Source organism: Eptesicus fuscus, chromosome 4 (genome assembly GCF_027574615.1).
Source record: "Eptesicus fuscus isolate TK198812 chromosome 4, DD_ASM_mEF_20220401, whole genome shotgun sequence".
Taxonomy (NCBI): Eukaryota; Metazoa; Chordata; class Mammalia; order Chiroptera; family Vespertilionidae; genus Eptesicus; species Eptesicus fuscus.
This window is the reverse complement of record NC_072476.1, coordinates 26,617,509-26,636,509: the sequence shown is the minus strand read 5'-3', so window position 1 is coordinate 26,636,509 and position 19,001 is coordinate 26,617,509. Positions and strand designations below refer to the sequence as shown.

The following is a 19,001-nucleotide window of genomic DNA, read 5'->3' as shown; positions in this document are numbered from 1 at the left end:
AAAGAGGTGGGTGAGGGCTCCGCCAGCATCCCAAGGGGGCTACGCAAGCTACCCAAGGTAGGGGTAAGGGGCAGGAGGCCGGATAAGTCTTTTCCAGTTTTAGAGAAGTGTTTTGTGGGACTGGCAAAACCTGATTCTCTGTGGCTATATTTCAAGCCAATAGAATCAAATTAATTTCACCTTGAAGACTTTCGGAGCATTGTTATAATGTCCTTTGAGACCATATAAAAAGGGCCCCAAATCAATATGAAGTAGGAACCATAGCTGCAAAAAAGACTGTGTGCAATAGCAATGAGCATAGGATACTAAGAGAAATGCTTGGATGGTTTGTGTACTTGACCTTATTCCTCCAAATCAAGTGTCTCTGGCAAGGCCACTTAACTGAGGACAGTCCCCTGAGTGACTTAGTCAAAGGAAGGATGGAGTGAGGATGAACAGTTCTGACATTTAAATTGTCATGGAGACAGGGCCCATAAGAAGCAGCCCAAATCCTCCTCTTTTGCCATCACTTTAAATCATTCAGATTGAAAACCCTAGCTGCTGTTTCTTTTCTATTTCTGATGGATTTTCTCCCCCTATGGGGGGCATTTAGCCATGAGGTGGTGAGGGAGGATGGCTATGGCAAGGCCTCTAGGTTACGGACTTTTAGCCCTGAGAGGTCGCTGAAGAGGCCACGTGACAACTCTGACCTGCGGTCATTTCAGACAGATATTCTGCAGGAAAGGCAGCTCTGCAGTCTCCTAGTAATGTAACTGGTATGTGCCGTAGTCTAGAAGCTTAAGCTCAGCCCATCTGCATTATCATGGTGTTATAGCAAAAGGGGCACCTCCTTTTTACAGTGGGGTTCGGGACCTTCTCTATTTATCAGTGGAGCAGGGTGAGGGACATGATTCCTATGGGCCTTTGAAGAAATACAGTCAGATGAGCCAGTGTGATTCGAGACCTCCAGCTGGGAGGAGCAGCGCTCAGCAGCTTCCACAGGGCCAGAGAGCCAGGGCCCGCAGAACAGGGTGCCGCAGCATTCGGCCACCATGGCTGGGCCAGCCCAGCTAAGGGTGGAGCTGTGCTGAAGTCACACCTGTACTCTTCTAGTCGTGCCTTCATATGGTCCCAGGGAGGCTCTAGCTACTGGTGAAGAGCAAACGTCTTTGATTTATGATCTGAGTCTGGACTTAAACGTAGAGAAGGCATTTGGAATAAAATAAATTTCTTCCTCCCAGTTCTTAGATATATCACTTTATGATTCCGTGAATGGGAGGTTGGGAGGGGCATTATTGTCAAACTGTGCTTGCCATCTTTCATTAGGTTCTTCTGGCTAACCACAGAGAGCAGACCAGCAATTTCCAACCGGTGTGCTGAGGCACCTGGTGCGCAGCAAAAATTTTTCAAACACGCACTCACTACCTGACTGTCAGGGGCACTGACCTCTTTTCCCTTAGACTGTCAAATAAAGAAGTGACAACAGCCAACATAATAGCCGTCCAGTGTGCATGAATCAAAATTACACCTATTTTTTTTTTTTTGTCAGATAGGTAAAAAATGTATTTTTTGGTGTGCCGCAGAATTTTTGTAATTAGCTTATGCGTGCCATGAGATGAAAAAGATTGGAAATTGCTGGAGTAGACCATTTGTCCTGTGAAACCTGAGACAGGAGCAGGTATCAAGAACGAAGACTTGCAGGACACATCTTCTCTGCAAATGAAACACCCAGCGTCTTCTGAAACCACTGGACTTGCCCAAGACCACATGTCAACCTCAATCCACTTCAGCTCACATTTCTGGCTCATGGGAGAGTTTCTTAACCGGCAAACAGATGCTTTGGATGATTGAGGCTTAAAATAGTTTTGCCTTCCAGATGACACTTCTGACTTTCCTCCCAGATTGAGAGGGCCTTGCTCTGGGCCCTGGGAGGTGGGGGAGGGGGAGAGTAGGGAGGATGCTACCTGGCTCCCAGGTAGCTCCTGTTCTCCTGAGCAAAAGGGAGGGCAGGTTCAAGCACAAAAGAAAAAGGCAGAGAAACCAGGAGATGTTTTAAGGGTAATTTCCCCACAGCAGGATGTGGATGCAGGGAGTCAGGTTGCAATCAGGCAGAACCCAAGTGTTCTTTAAGAAAATGTTCCCTATTTTTATGTGCCTTGGCGAACTCTGGGTGGAATGCAAGGGTTGCCATGGCAACCCCCTCTTTTTTTTTCTTTTTTTTTTTTTTTTTTACAGATTGGTCACATGGGACCCACACACACATTCTGGAAGCCACTGCTAATAGTTCCCATGCTGGGTCCTGTTTGGGGGCCGTCTGCTTCTGGAGTGATGGGTGACAGCTTCTCGGGGGGCCAAGGGCGTCAGGGTCTGTATTTCTCGTCTCTCAGGCAGAGTGCCTCCTTGATCATCCCTGTGTGGCCTGGGGGCACCCATTCTTGCAACAAGAATGAGCCAAACTCAATTTGCCAGTCACTCAGAATAGACCGCTATGTCTATTAGCTAAGAGCACAGCGGGAGAGTTGATGTCCTCCCTCTCATTTCCTGCAGAGGTCACCTCCCACTGGGGCCACAAGGCATGTGGGACCAGGATCTTCTAGAGTCTTCATCCCTGTGGTGAGGATGCTGACAGGTATGGGGCCCTGGAGCACACTGGTGTGGACAGGACTGGGGGACGTCAACACCCTGAGCTGCCTGACAAAGACCATCCAGACAAAGCAGCCAGGGTGCAAGTCACTGGGACGAGCTCTTAGCTCCCAAAGTCTCAGGAAGGCCACCACTCTGGTTGTCCCCACACACTGCGGCCTGTGGGACACATCTGAGGTTACCATGGAGGAGGTTCACTTCTAGCCCATCGAAGAGAGTTCTGTGGATTCCTTCGTGTCCTCTCTCCCTAGCAGCCCCCACAAAGAATGCACTCTCCTGGATTTTCTCCGGGGTAGGATGGCCGTCTTCCCGGTCACTAGGTCACTGGGAGAGGAAAGAATTCCTCTTTGGGGGAGGACTTTGTAGAGAACAGGCTGTTGGTGCCTTTCGGGAACTCTTTTAATCTCCACCCCTGCATGGTGGCTAATCTGTCTTCCAATAAAGGCTAACCCTCACATCACCAGGGTCCCCGTTCTCCAGCGGGAGGCAGAGGAACCTGCAGAACAGCAGCCCTTGAAGACGTATGCTTTCGTAGCCCTCAAGTCCAGCCTCACCTAGAGCATTGCAATCCCCTCTCGTGGGGCACAGTCCTTTAAGGATCGTCCCTGGGGTCTCTATCTAGTCTACTTAGGATCCTGCACCCCCTACCCCAGTATAATGTAGTCTAGTGGTTCAGGGGGTCCTTCCCACCTGAGTTCAATCCAGATAGGGAGGGCCAACTGCTTTGGGCAGGAGCTAATGATGAAGCTGTCCTATTAGTATGCTATGTTTGGACCTGTTCTTGTTCAGGATTCTAATTGGGGGCGGGGGGAGGGCATGGTGAGTCAGGCAAGGGGAGAGAGGAGAGGCAGATGTGCAGGTGTACTGTGGCAGGGTAGGGTGGGCAGGCAGGCTGGTGCTTTCCTGGCCTGGATGTGCGGGGCCCCAGGCATGTTCAGAGATAGACTCTCATGCCCCTGGACTCTCGAAAGCTTACACCTGCTCCCTCCTCTGTACTATGGCTCAAACCCTAGTTTTTCTTGTGCTCATCATGGATATTCCCGGTCTCCCACAGTGGGGGAGTTCCTACAGCTGCCCCCAGGCTGTTGCCTGAAGCGCGTGCAGAGGTGAAGTGGATGAAGACCCTAAACGGAGACTGTGGATGCTCCACGTCCGAGAGAAGGCAGTAAGGAGAAAGCGGAGAGGAAGGGGAGGCTCGAGGAGAGATTCAGGAACACACACCCCACCAAAAAGCCTACCTGGCTGCAGTGAGAAAGGGAAGATTCTGGAACCTCAAAGCTTTCGGATGCAAGAGGAGCAAGACAATTCCATCATAGAAATAAAGACCTGAGCTTGGAAGAGTACAAAGGGAAAATGTTCCATTGAAAGAGTATTGGCTAACCAGACTGTGCAAGCTTGAATTAACAGTGGTGGCTGATATGACATGTAGGAAAAGTGAGGAAATTACAGACTTGAAATGGTGTTGGAAACAGACTACTGCATTCAGTTTCCTTCCCCAACAGAAGTATTCTGCAGGCAGGAGTCAATGACCTGTCCTGCTGGCTAAGCTTATGAACATCCTTTTTTGTTTTGTTTTTCTCTCACGGAAACGAGTCAGTTGCAGGATCTGAATGCCTGAAGAAGGTATGGAAAATACGGTAGTTTGATCTTTCCACGCTGGATTATATTCCTCTTTTTATCTGGGGAAGACTAACTTACCGAGCCAAGTGTAAGGTGAGAAAAAGGTAAGATGCACGAGGACCTTAATTCCCAGAGGTCTTCTGGCAGGGAGACGTGTGCGGGCTCCATTGTTGCGGACGACTGGGGGGTGGGCTGCAACACCTCCTCACCACCAGTCTCAGTCCCCGTCCCCCAAACGACCTCTCCCACCCAAAAGAGGCAGGGATGCGTGTCGGAGGAGAAGCTTATATGAGGAGTAAGTGATTAGGGAAGAATGATGCCACACATGAAGAAGCCAAATAGATACATCTATCTACGTGTCTATGTGATTATAGAGATGCCCACGAGTATGCTTCTTTTTTCTTTAATGGCAGCACAAGCAGCAAAGCTGGGAGGAAGGCTCTCTGCAGATTCCAAAATGCTGGTGCGTGATGGGCTCTAGGAACAGAAAGCCAAGTGCAGATGGAAACCGAGAACTCCCCAGCTCTGCCAACTAGAGTCCTGTAGAAAGGCTGTAAGAACGGAAGCATGGGAGCAGCTGCAGGCTGCAGGTCCTGCACCCCTCCGACAGCTTTCCCCTCATGCCTTGGGGGGCTCCACTAGGTGGAGGAGGAAAGCCAGAGACAGGTGGAGAGCCGCCTCTTCTGTGGCAACCCTGAAGTCACCCCTTGGGTTGCCACCCGGGGTCTCCAGTTGCCCTCCCGGGTTTGAAAGGATGGGGCGCGGGGAGGTGACTGCGTGTTCACGCCTCTCCCTTGCTCTCTTACCACTGGCCCACATGGCCATTGGAATTCCGAGATGAAAATGAAGTTCCTGTTCGGAGTTTCTGCAGGTGGTTGAAGCGATCATTCGGAACTCCTGGCTATTTATTGCATTAGGAAACAAAACCATTAAAGCATTGAAGACAGCCCTTTTGTGTCCCTGCCAAGGAGATGAAGTGGACTTGCAACAGAGGTTGCACTGCAACCCTGGGTTCTTCACCGAACTGTGCCGCGTCTGCATCGTCCAGATCTGCTTTTGTGGAGGAAGAGTCGGCCCGCAGGGCGTGCGCATGCGCAGTGAGCGGGGACCGCAGCGGCTGGTGGCGGGAGGCTGCTACTCCATGCCGCTCCGCAGGATCTGGTTGGCGGCGATCAGCATGACGCTTATGATGAAGGCCATGGCGAAGGCGCAGATGAGGCTCTTCCGGACGCAGGTCTGCCTGTTCTGTTTCTGGGAGTGCACTGCGGGTGGAGGAGAGGAGGACGGGGAGGGGGAGAGAGGAGAGACATGACACAGTGAGATGAGACAGGCTGCACCTCTTCCTCAACAAGCCTGAGTCCAGTCCACGGGATGCAGACTGGTCAGGTCAAGTCCACAAGCGTTTCTGGGACCACTCTGAACCTCTGAACATCGCGTCTTCTGGCAAATGGTATAAAACGGTGAGACTCCTATAACAAAGACCGTGACAAATGTGATGTTCAGGGAGTCAGGTCTAGATTTCCAGATGTAATAGGGTCCCCCGTGACTTTCTGAGGGAGGAAACATGGAACATTTCAGAGTGAGTTTCACAAAGGGCATCATCCGGGCCCTGCTGTGGCCGTTTCTGCGGAATGCCTGGCTGCCACACCTGAGGCGGCTGATCACAGAATGAGGGCCTTGCATAGCCGTGCAGGGCCGGAAGCAACTTACCTTTCCCAGAATTGTTCTTGGGTGGCTGCTGGTCTAAATGACTCTAAGCAACTTCCGGCATTATTTCATATGTGCCCACCAGTGATTCTAGAGAGGGGTCCCTGGGCAAGCAGCGTCTGCATCACACAGGGCTTATTAAAAATGCAGATTTTTAGCCCGGCTGGTGTCCGGTGTGGCTCAGTGGTTGAGTGTTGACCTATGAACCAGGAGGTCACAGTTCAATTCCCAGTCAGGGCACATGCCCAGGTTGTGGGCCCCATGCCCAGTAGGGGGTGTGCAGAAGGCAGCCGATCAATGATTCTCTCTCATCATTGATATTTCTCTCTCTCTCTCCCCCTCTCCCTTTCCTCTCTGAAGTCAATACAAATATATATTTATATGTATTTTAAAATGCAGCCTTTCAGCTGGGGCCTCACCCCAGATCTACTGAGTCAGTGACTGAGGGTTAACTGGGTGATCCTGGTGCATGCTGATGTCTGAGAAGTGGGGACCACATGCACCTAGACAAGACCAGTGTGAAGATCCTGCAGCCCCAGGGGTCTGACCTTGGGTCCTGGGATTGTGGACTCTTCATCCTTTTGTTGGGCCAGCTCTTGCACCACCATTTTTCTAAGGCCCACCACTAGTGGCTCTCAACCACAAGGCATTAATTAGTGGGTTGTTAATATGGACCAGGAATTGGGAAATGGAAATAACAAGAAAGAAGTTTTGATAACGTGTGCAGAGAAAGAACAAGTCTCTTTTCCAGGCATCACTTCCCAGGCCAGATTTCTTTCTTTCTCCTCCTTTTTGTCTACACCTCCTCCCCTCCTGTCCCGTGCTGCAGCGATCATGCACCCAGTTTACCGCTTAGTTTAAGGAAGAAACCTGTGCCCTGGAGGCAGCCAGGAGGCTCCCTACACCAGAGCTTCTCACTGGACCAGCAGCATCAGCGCCAGGTGGAGTTTGATATAAACGCGGATCCTCAGGCCCCACTGCAAAATTACTGAATCAAAATCTCTGGGGGTGGAGGCCAGGAATGTGTGTTTTAATAAACTTGCCAGGTGATTAGGGGATCACTGGGCTCAACCCCCAGAGTTTTGATTCAGTATGTATGGGTACGGCCAAAGAATCTGAGTTTGAGGTGCTGGGGACAGGAGGGGTGTGTGTGTGTGTGTGTGTGTTAGGGACACTGGGGTGGGGGTATTAGGGAAGATGGTTTTTCATACATATTCAGATGTTCAGAAACCCAGTGATGGCACAAAACACTTTCAGGTACCTTCCATTTGAAAAAGGGGCTCTTCTGCTAGACACACCTTTAAAGAGCCTTAAAATATGTTCCATTTCAAGTACCTTTCCCCCTTGACATCCAGTGGCTCCTCGGATCCCTGGAAACAACGGGGAAGCAGTAGGAGTCCAGTGATGTGTCCAAAGGCAAACAGAGCTCTCCCTGAGAGAAGGGGTCTCAGGGGCTTGTCAAGGGGCCTCTAAAAATTCCATCCATCGGGGAGTTTCTACAGCACCCACACTTCACAGAGACCAGTGCCCAGGCGCAACTCTCGGCTCCCTCACCAGGGAAGGTTGGTGATTGTTGCCATCATCTCTTGTTATTTCTAATTCCTGTTATCTTGGTATCTTTAATTCTTCTGGACCCACTAGGCTTCTGCCTCCCTTGGGTGATTGAAAGTCTTTTTGATTCAGTTCTTTACTTGCTGATCATGTCTGGGTTTTAGAATCTATAGGTTCTTAGCAGAAGGAAGACAATTCCCTTGTGCAGAGCTGTGCCTCCCTCCCCCTGCCCCCAGGATGGGCAAATGTGAAGATGCCAGCCCTCGGGAAGGGAAAGGGAGGTGGCGCTTGAGAAGGAAAGGACTGAGGCAGAAATAAAATGCGATGTGGAAGTAGCGTATCTAACACTTCCTGAGGACTGGCTAATTTATTCTGAGCAGCTCCTCAGCATAAAATGCGTCTGCAGGCAGTCGGCTGCCTTGCCGTCCTGAGGCTCGCGAGGGCTCCAGGAAAAGGACGGTTGTGTGCCTGGGCGGAGGAGAACGTTTCTGCCGAAGCCCTTCTTTGGGAAGGTCACTCAGAAAACAAGGTTACAGGATGATCTCCCAGGACAGAGGCTGCACTTTGACCTAAAAATCCTTAAGTAGTAGGAGGAGAGAGATGGGGAAGGAGGCGAGGCCAAGAGTTTGTACGTGAAACCAAGCAAATCTGAACCCAGACCAGAGTCCTGCAAGCTGAATGGAGCTTCCAGCTCATTCCCCGGGAGCTCTGAAACAGATCGCTTGTCCATAATTCAGACTCTGCCTCCATGAGGGTCCTTTTATGCCCATTTTTGCCGTCACCATCAGTTTTACGGCAGAGTGAAAAAATGAGGACTTTAGAACGAGAACCAGACTTTGGGCAAGCTAATTTCCCTGGGCCTCAATTTCCTCATCTATAAAAAGGGGGTAATGAAACCTACCTTGTTGTGAAGATTAAGGATATACGAAGGTATTGCAATATCGTTTGTGCCCAAAGGATGTGAATTCCCTTTTGCAATAAACAACAACTCCCCTTTATGTATTGAGCACCCCCTCCCATGTGAGCTAGCTATGCGTGACGTTATTGCAGAATTGCAGTGTGACAGTCCTTCGTGAGCTGGGTGTGGGGGTCCTCATTTAATAGGTGAAGGGCCTGAAGCGCCAAGAAGTGGAGTCCAAGGCCATTTGGCAAAGGTGGAGGTAGGATTTGAGCCCAAGTATAATTTAAGATCCAGGTTCAAAATTTCGGCACACACGCTCTCTTCTGAGTCTTTTGCTCGGCAGGGCAGAGTTCAGCCATAGAAAGATCCAAAGAAAATGCACTTTCAGCACTTGGTGTGATTGGCAGGGTATAGTCCGGCACTAATTAACGTGTTTGTTGATGATAATTTGAGGCCTGTCTTTGGCTGGCACACATTTGCCTCACACAGTATCTGTGAATATTTGTTTATTCTCACAGTCTTTGCTTTGTTTCCCCAACAAGACTACAGGTCAGCCTAGGGTGCACTGGGAGTTGAAGTCTGGTTTCCTTTGCTAACTGCCACTTGGGAGCAGCCCTGGGCTTCCTGAACCCGTTCCTCTCCCTGTGAAGGAGCTAATGATCACTGTCCTCCTGATCTCAAGAATTCCTTTAAAGATCAATGAGCTAATAAAAAAAGTGAAAGCTGCGTCCAACCCTGAATTACAAGAGAAATGCAAGGTTTCCTTCTCGGATCCCTGGAGGGCAGGAGGGAAGGCCTGCTCTCCCGCTCTGTGCCCTGCAGCCCCAGCACAGCACTGAGGATCCAAACCTCTGCATCCGCCCCTTCCCTCATTAATTCATCCGCACTGCGGCTAGACGCACCTTCCCAAAGCAGTGCTTCGCATGCACGCATCCGCACCTGCAGCCTTCCTGCAGAGGCCCCCGTGCTGGGAGAAGCATGTTCCGTTCCATCCAGCTCCTAAGCTCAGTGGGTAGGACCCCAGATCACCTCCTGTCCCTTTCCTACCTCTGCCCTTAGACCACTACACCCGCCTCAGCTCCCTCCCCACCCTTCCCCCCGCCCCGCCCCCAGCAATCTCTGTCCCAGCCAAGGAGGTCTCTGGCTGTTCTTTACAGGAGACTCTGCAGCAGTGTTCGCACCGTTCCCTCAGCTAAGGGGTGTGCCGGACTTTCCCTCGCGTTGCTTCTGGGCCTAACCCAAACTTCACTTTCCCAGGAGGCTTCTCCTGAACGCCCTGCTCCCAAAGGGCCCGGTCTTTTAATTTTTTAAATGGTCTAGCTGTTCATTTTTATTTATTTTAAATTGAGATAGAAGTCACATACCACAAAATTCGCCCTTTTAGAGTGTACCATTCAGTGGCATTTACTACAATCACAAGGTTGTGAAACCATTGCCACTACCTAATTCCAAAACATTTTCATCACTGTAAAAAGAAACCTTATCCAGCCCTGGCTGGTGTTCTCAGTGGTTAGAGCCATCAGCCCTCATACTAAAGGATTGAGGGCTCAATTCCTGGTCAAGGGCACGTACCTGGGTTGCAGGTTCAATGTCAGGGGCGAGTTGGGAGGCAACCAATCGATGTGTCTCTCTCACATCTCTCTCCCTCTCCCTCTCTCTCTCTTTCTCTCCCCCCCTTCCACTCTTTAAAAAAGTCAATGGAAAAAATATCCTCAGATAAGGATTAACAAACAAACAAAAGAAACCCCATCCATGTTAGAAGTCACTTCCTCCTTCCCCCTTCTCCCCAGCACCTGGCCATCACTAATCTACCTGCCTCTCTGGGCTTGCTGATTCTTGGCCTTGTACATACATGAAACCATACGATAGCTAGCCTTTTGTGCCTGGCTTCTTTTCACTTAGCATAACCTTTCCAGGTTCATCCATGTGTAGCATGTATCAGTATTCCATTCCTTTTTATGACTGAACAATATTCCACTGAATGGATGTGCCACATTTGTTTATCCATTAACCAGTTGATGGACATTTGGGTTGTTTCTATTTTTTTTGTTTTGTTTACTATTATGAAAAATGCTACTATGAATATTCATGTAAAAGTTTTTATCTGGACATGTTTCCAGGGTCCTAATCTGGGTGTCAAATTGCTGGGTCCCATGGTAACTCTCTGTTTAACTTTCTGAGGAAGCTGTTCCTTTTGGACCTTAGGAACACGAAAGCGGCCATGCTGCTGGTGCTCTTTCCTGTGTCTTCCTTCCCAGAAGGTCTTGAGCTCCCTTCCTAGTGTGGCACTTGATAGGGAAGTAGCCTGGAAAGTAAGTGTGAGTTGGGGAAGGCTGACACAGGAGGACGTAGAAGTGGGGTTTCCTGATTACTTGAAAGCTTGCTAGCAAGCCCCAAACACCGACAGACTCCTGGCTGCCTGGGCCTGGTGTCTGAGCTCCAGCACAGAATGCTCCTTCCCCTTGTCCCAGGCCTCTTGGGTTTTCCCCTGGGAACAGGAGTCCACACAGATTTTGGCCCTGACCAGCTGGGTGACCCTGGATATAACGGGTTCTTAATCCCTCTGGCTTCAATATATGCTTGGAAACAGGGCTGTGTGCCTTCAGAGGCACTGGCTCCCAAGTGAAGCAAGTCGGAATCATTATACTTTTGATGAATGGCCCCAACATAGACGACGTAAGTGACATTTCTGGCAGGGAATTTGGGGCTCAGGAAGGTTAAAACATTACAAAACCCAGTGCAGGTGATTCTCGCAATAAGCCAGAGCTACCGGGTCTGGGAGCTGTTCTTGCTTTGTGATCCTTCCAGGTCTCACACTTTCTGAGTCTAGGAAATTGCATATTTCCATGCCTGAGGTGGGACTAATTAAGAGCTTTTGAGAGAGATTTTTCTATATATCCGTGATATCAGAAAAGACCTGAAGGTGGAGGTGGGGATGCAGCCTTGAAAGGAACAGGAGTGAGGCTGGGGTGTTTTGTGATGCTCTTATTCAGAGGAAGAGGGGCCAACTCTGTCAGGGGATGGAAGCTGGTCCCTTCACCACAAAATCATGTTGGGTTTCTAGTGTCTAGCTTTGAGGGTCCTACTATGGACCTGTGGTGTAGTGGCAGGCATTATTGTGGCTTTTCCAGAAGTCCTTCCCCTTCTTGTATCAAAATCTATCCTTTTATTTGAGGATCTGTACCTCTCCACCTAGTGGGACTCAATCTAGGGACCCACCTTTCCCAGTAACAAACTGGACTGGCCAGGTAGAGTCTCCCTAGCCTTTGGCTTGGTCCAGCAGTAGGCACACTGGACCTACTCGGAATAGAGGTGAACCTTGAAAGAGACAATCCCATCACCTCAGGGAGAGAGAGCCTTCCCAAGAATGAAGCCCACAGAGAGGAAAGAAGGACAGAGAGAAGGAGAGGAAGAGAGGAAGAGAGAGAGAGAGAGTGAGGAGAGAATGCTGCATCAGCATTTTGGGTCCAGGTCAGCCAAAGTACATCTCTTTGACTTCTATTATTTGAGCCAGTGCTTTTTAGTTTAAAAGGGTCTGGGGTGAGTTTCTGTAACTTGAAACCCAAACAGTGTTGACCAATAATCTTGGTAACCCCAGTGTTAGCAGGAACTTGCCTTTAGGAATGAATGTGTGAAGAGGATGGTTCAAACCCTGTAAATCTGTCCCCTGCTCCATCCTTCAAAGATGTGGAGTACACAGTGTCTCCAGGTGAAAAACTAACAATCAGAAGAGAACTAGGGCTAGGGGGTGGCTAATTTTTGTTTGCCTGTTTGTTTTGAGTGCTCACTAATGTGTTAAGCTTTGTGCTAAATATTCTCATGTGCTACCTCATTTAATCATCGTAACAACCACAGGCCATTATATGATTCCCATTTTGCAGATAAAGAAAATTGGGCTTCTAACATTTCCTTTATTACCTGACTCAATGACCTAATATGTGGTGAGGCAGGATTTTAAGTCAACCCTGTCCAGAGTTCAGAGCTCGAACTCTTAACCATCATGCAAATTTATCAAGAACATCTCTCTAGGTCTCTATCTGGAGTCTCAGAATGTCACTATCCCTCACTCATGGCTACAGAAAACTTTCCTACAGGACGGGTACCCAAGTAGAAGAAAAATTCCTTTTGGTCTGAAGCCCCCAATTTATTTGAAAACTGTCTCCTGTCTCACCGCCTGCCATGAACCTCAGGCACACCTTAACCTCCTTCATCTACCCAAGGAGAACAGGTTTTATTTCAGGAGACTCACAGCAGTGGGAGAGCTGGGAGCAGATGGTGTAGATGACACATCATGCCCTTTCCATTCGGATGGGCATGAAATAACCAATGTGCACGACCAGGTGATGACCCAGGTCTCCCCATCCAGGTGTGCATTTGACATCCAGACAGGAACATTGTGACTTCAGCAGGATGGCTGAGCTGGAGACCTTGACTTTGGCCGTGAATTTTTTCTGACCTTCCACTGAGCCTAGAAAATTTTGAATCTAGATATGACTGTTGTTGTCCAATCTTTGCATTGGACAGATAAGGAAAGTAAGGCTTCGAGAGTCACTGTCACATAGCTAGTCTACCCAGGACGGGGAACAGAACCCACAAGTCTGCACAGGGATCCTCTGGGACTACCTGGCCTGTGTCACCTGCTTTGCCATCATTCCTCTTGTCCCTCATACTGAGGCACTGAATGGTACAGAGCAGCTCTTCAGTCTTTCACAGAAACTTACTCCCCAGTTGATGCTCTTCACTTCCTCTCCTGCGCATGTTCTCAGAATGTCTAGAAAAATCTGACAGCTGGTGTTCCATTTAGGGACAATACTTGGGGTATGTGTCTTGAAAGGGCTTACACATAGATCTTGCTGCGTCTCTACTCAATTTCCAAATATAATATGATTTCATGGATGATGGAATGGAAAATGAGAAAGGACGCTGAAGCTGCGTTCTATAAGGAGACTTTGTAATGCATACGCCCAAGGAAATGGCCCCGACAATGAAGAGGCCAGGGCAGGACTTTAGCAGGTAGACCTGGGTTCAAATCCTGACTTTCTATTTGACTTTGGACAAATTACTCCACTTTGCTGAGCCTAAGTTTCCTCATCTGAACCACAGCTGCCACAGAACCTATCGCTCAGACTGTGCTGACAGGTCAATGGAAGGTATTAACAAATGACCAGCCCTTGGCCGGCATGCTGACCAGTTTTCTTCCACCCCTTTCTTCCTGGACTGCATCAATAGGGATGAAGCAGTAAACATTGGAAGCAATTACTACCAAACTGAGTATATAGTTTAATTTGTCATAAGAATCCTTAATAAGGATCAGGGACAGGCAAATAGATAACTCAACTATAAGCCCACTCAGTTGCACATATGACTTGAACCAAATAATAAAATATGAACCTGTCTCTCAGTGTCACAGAGCTTATGTTCTCCAAAAACAAAATGTCTGGTGACCACAAGTGGTTGAACTAAAGCAAAACATCTCAAAACTCCTCTTATGTAGCATGGACACTGAATGGGCATCGTGGGTAGTCACATATTCTTGTATTTAACCCATTTTGGTGGATATGGACCCATTTATTTTTCAAAATAATTATAACACAAATGTTGCCAACTAACACCTAACTACATCAAGCATAGTTTATCTTAATAAGAGATTTCAAAAAAGATCTGAGGGATTGGGATTGCCTGAAATTCCTACTTTTAGCCAAAATATCGTATTGGCTAAAATCAAGCCAAAATTAGAACTAAGAGGACAAAAAACCCCAAACCTCTCCCATCAATGACTCCACACCCCAGGGGCTCCTGGCCTATTTCTCTGTTTTTCATTCTTCCATTCATGTGGGAGGAATAATCAACATTTCCTGACTTCATGGACAGAATCTGAACACCTTTGTAAAAGTATAATCACTGACATAAAATGATACTGGTGCCATTTGGAAATCCCCTATGAATCTCTGACTCAGTGACACACAGGTTGCCCCAGGACACATTTTCAAACCTTTTCCACACTCCAGAATCTCAGTCATGACTCAAGCTTTGCTGACCTCACAGCCATGGAATGGGGGCTTTATTTAAATTCTACTCAGCCACAAAACATCTGTTTCATGGACCATCTATCTCTTCCTTGCTCACAGACAAATGTGCCCTTTTACCTTTTTAAGGCAAAGACCTCCTGTACCTTCAGGTTTTTGTTCACCATTGATTCCTTCCTCTGACATCCAATAGGGCAGGATTTCCAATGCCTATGGATTCCCAGCTCTATAGGTGAGCATGTACTTGCTGCAGCAAAGCTCCAATAAGAGCAGGATGAAAGGGCTTCCTGGTGGGGAGCAGCAAGAGACAGGGGCTCTGGAGTCTGGGTGGGGGGAGGCGGGGGATGTCCTGCCTGCTTTCTTCTCTCTCATTGGTCAATGTGGGTTATGAAGATTAGATCTAAGGAGAAATGCATGCCATCACTTGAAAGAAGAAACCACCTTGTGCCTTCAGATTTCGATGCTGGATTTATTTAGAGTTGGCATGTTGGAAGCTGATAGGTGGGTGAGGGATCAGAAATGTTGGCGAGGGTATGGCTGAAGTGGCTGAACAGGGCATGCTGCCTAGGCTAGGTCAAAAAAGGACAGCAGGGAGTTGATAGCGTGGGGAAGAGGAGGGCCAAAGGGCTGGGAGGAGGGGGAGGAGGTTTAGAAGGCATGAGCCATGCCACTGTGCCATCAGATTGCTGTAGGGAGCAGGGAGAGGTTAAAAATGCTAACATGTCCCTGTTGTGGACAGCAGTAGTGCAAGAAAGAGGGGAAGGAGGCAGTCAAGTTCAACCACAGGGTCTTAAATGGACTTGTTCAGTCCTGGGGCATCAGAGGTGAACTCAGTCCCTGTGCATCATCTCTTCCTAGACAATTTTTCCCACAGTACAATCATATCTGAGACTGAAAAAATCTAAACCTAACCACAAACCAATGAGTTTGCTTTTGGGGCCAAATAGTGATGACTATGTATATATGTATAAATGTATATGTATATATATATAAGGAAAAAAAAGAAAAACCAACTCTCTGAAATGAAAATATACAAAAGGGATTATGTAATCAAGGTCGCAGAGATCACTCCAAAAGCACTGTACTAATTACAAAATAATGTTTCTAAACAAGATCATGAATTTTAGAGCATTTAGTACAGTGCCTCGCCCTTATCATTTACCAACCCCAAATGATAGCTGCTGCCAATGTTATATGTATGAATCATTAAAGCAGACCCAGTAAGACTTCTATTTGAAAATCTTTTTGTCAGTCATTTATTTCACTAATATATGAGCTTTTGAGTAATAAAAAGACATGGCTTAAAGTTCAGATTACTTCCCAGTGCAGTCTGACCTTTCTCAAATTACTAAGACTTATGACATTTCTCTGAAAAAAACAGTGATCCACAAACAGAGGCTCCTGTGGAAAATGAGATGCCCAGAAATACTCTTTCCTCCTCTGTCATGAGCGGTTGCTGACATGGGAGGCTGGAGCCCCAAATGCTTCCACTATTTGAGCACATAGTCTGTCAGCTAGGAAAGAGACGAAACGGGAGTCCAGGCCTGCTGTTTCCCCAAGCTGTAGTCCAATCCCTGCCCTCGAACCTCTATTCACCCTCCCAACCCCCTTGCCTGTCTGACTGGAAATGGGTTGGCTGTGACCATGGTGCCCTGTGTGATCTGTGTGGCTCAAACTCCAAATACGGTCATAGATGCTACGGCCCAGGTCACAAAGAAGGAGACCAGGGCAGCTTCGGGACCACAGCTGGGTTCTGTTGGCTGTCCACAGCACTTCTGAACATGTTGAATTTGAATGTCTTTACAAGGAGGCATTTCTCTCAAGTTCACCCCAGTCCCTACCATGCCCCATTTCTCTGGTTTGAGTTAATTTAGTTTGTCACTTTGGAGTACAAGCCATCTCCTGTTTCCTCTTGTCATGGCCTTTAATACTGACCCAGCAGTGCAGTCCAGGCAGAGGGCAGAGAGGACAGGTCTGAATGAATCGCTGTGGCCACTTGGACCAGCTCAGCCCCAAGCAGCCTCCCTGCCATGGCCCGGCCAGCTCTGATGTGTCAGCTCCAAGACAAGGGAACCAAATGCCATTCTCATGTCTATGTGACCTTCTTACATATATTGTCTTATATATATTGACAATTATATAGCTCACCATCTGTAGATATTCTGATTATGTTCAGGAAAAAAAGGAAAAGGAAAAAAACAGTTTGATCTCTGTAAGAAACCTCAGCGTTGAATAAGTTAAGTCTGCTTTGCTGCTTTAATGGAATTTTAAAAATTCTACACATCAGAGCAGTTCTGATCTTCAATGTTGGAAAGAGGGATCAGATCATTAAGCTTCCCTGGAACTCTCTTCTGATTGGGGATAAGGTAGGCTGTTTTTGTTTTCTTTCATGAGCCCAAGAAAAATGGCCTCTCAGGGGTCTCTTTCTTGGCCCCAAGGGAACCTACTTCTGTAACTACTTCACTAAGTTCACAGAAGTCCTTTCATGAATAGGGCTCTTTTTGGCCAGTGCATTTGGGGAGCACAGCATAGAGGTATTCCATTTCTAAAGATCCTGAGAAGTAGGCGTAATTATCTTGATGTGCATAGATGAAGAAACACACTCAGGGAAGGCACACTCCTTGCCCAAGTCACACAATTAGCCACGGAAGTTGATCTAGATTTACTGACAGCCTAAACAGGCCCTTTCTACCACCCTGTGCAGCCCTCACTAAGTCAAAGCAAACACCACAAAGCCACATATCTGGTCACAGACCACAGAGAGTCACTGGAGGAAGGACAGGGCCAATGGAGGTTTTGCAAAAATGCAGAGTTTGGGGAAAATGTAGAAAAAAGAAAGAAACCAATTGCATCTTTACCAAAAGGATCTTTTAAACTCAGTCCTGGATTCCTGGCTTTAGCACAAGGCCATTCCAGCCCAGGAGACGGTCAACACGTTTTTCATACAGAGGATGTGAAGGCATTGGCCCGTCCCAGACCAGGGAGAAAGCAGAAACAGGGGTACCTACCGCCTTCAAACTCTGTCTGGCAGTTCCCCGAGGTATCATTCAGGCTCTCCTCCTCGTTGATGATGATGTTCTCAATGTCCTTCATTGTCAAGTGGTCCCGGAAGGCGTGATAGAGGATGTGCTTCAACTCTTCCAGAGTTATCCTTTGCATGTCGAACTGTGAAGATAAAGAGGAGTAAGAGGGGCTTTGGCACATGGGGGTGAGAACTCTGCTTGGGGCACGACCCTCAAGCCCTCAAGCTCTTTTATGGAAACTTGTCCCAGCTTTTCGGAACATCAGATGAGCAGTTCTCCATCACATTCAGCTCCAAGCATACTTGTGAACTTATTGGGAAGACCGTGTGTGCACAACATATCCCCCTCCACTGAGACTTTTGGAGAAAAAAATGCCACCTGCTAGTTTGGTTTCCTACTCATCCAACCATCTGCTGTCACCCCTTGTATATTTGGGAGTTGTGTCATACTTCAGACAATGCATATGTCTCTAAAAATTTTATGATCTCCCCAGAAGCCAGCAATTCCCAGCTTGCTGTAAGTATGTATCTCGTTCTAACAAGATAAAATGCAAGTTCAAAGCCGTGTTTATGAGGAAGAGCAGCTGAAGGGAGGTGCAGCATTCCTGGTTATGCTCTGCCCCTCCTGGTGACAGCATTATGCTTTCCCACTGCATCCCCATCAGGCTCAGTTCTGTCACTTTCTTAGCCAGTGAAATGTAAGTAGAAGTCACACATGCCACCGCCCATTGAGAGCTTTAAGAGCCCTTGTGTGATTCTATCATTTGTTCTTTTCCTTCTGCCATGAGAACAGCATGCCCTAGGTAGGGGCTGTTCCTTCTGTCTGGGTCCTAGAATGAGGATACAGTGGAAAATTCCTGCAGATATCCCCAAAGAGAAAAAATAATGTAAGAAATGCCCTTTTTTGCCTAGCTGGTGTGGCTCAGTGGTTGAGCATTGTCCTATGAACCAGGAGGTCATGGTTCAATTCCCAGTCAGGACACATGCTGGGTTGTGGCTTGATCCCCAGTGGGGGGCATGCAGGAGGCAACAGATTGATGCTTCTCTCTCATCATAGATGTTTCTTTCTCTCCCTTCCTCTCTGAAATCAATAAACATATTTTTAAAATTAAAAAAAGGAAGAAATGCCCTTTTTGTTATTAGTCATAGAGACTTTGGACTTCTTCACTACCATAGCATAATGTGCTTTAAGTAAACAATGCAGAAATTATTATGTAGAAATGACAGACTACCATTACAAAAATTCTGAAGTATGATGTATGGCTTCCAGGGCCAGGCAGCGGGAAATGAGAAAACTGTTATTGGAGGCTAAAAAGAAAATCACCTTTCTTATGCAGTAGCAAAACACTTGGTAAAATCATTGCCTGTGGTAACTTGTAGGACAGATCCCTATTGAATGGCTTTGTGGCTTTGGGGGAAAGTGTGGGAAACAGCACTCTGGTTGCAAATAGTTGCATCTGACAGGGTGCTACAAGAAAGGGATGAGCTCAGAAAAGAATTGATTGGCTTGCAAGCCAGGACTAGACACAACTCAGAAATTCTGGGACTTGCA

General features: G+C 47.7%; 1 protein-coding gene across 1 annotated transcript in view; it reads right to left on the bottom strand.

The window, feature by feature from the left end:
• Nucleotides 1-5,145: 5,145 nt before the first annotated feature.
• Nucleotides 5,146-19,001, bottom strand: part of CALN1 (calneuron 1) — a 380,146-nt gene continuing 366,290 nt past the window's right edge. The window contains exons 5-6 of the mRNA XM_054714819.1: nucleotides 17,436-17,592; nucleotides 5,146-5,504 (exon numbers count right to left, since the gene is read on the bottom strand). Of these exons, the coding sequence (XP_054570794.1) occupies nucleotides 5,377-5,504; nucleotides 17,436-17,592 (285 nt within the window). The 3' untranslated portion in view covers nucleotides 5,146-5,376. The remainder of the gene's footprint in view (nucleotides 5,505-17,435; nucleotides 17,593-19,001) is intronic.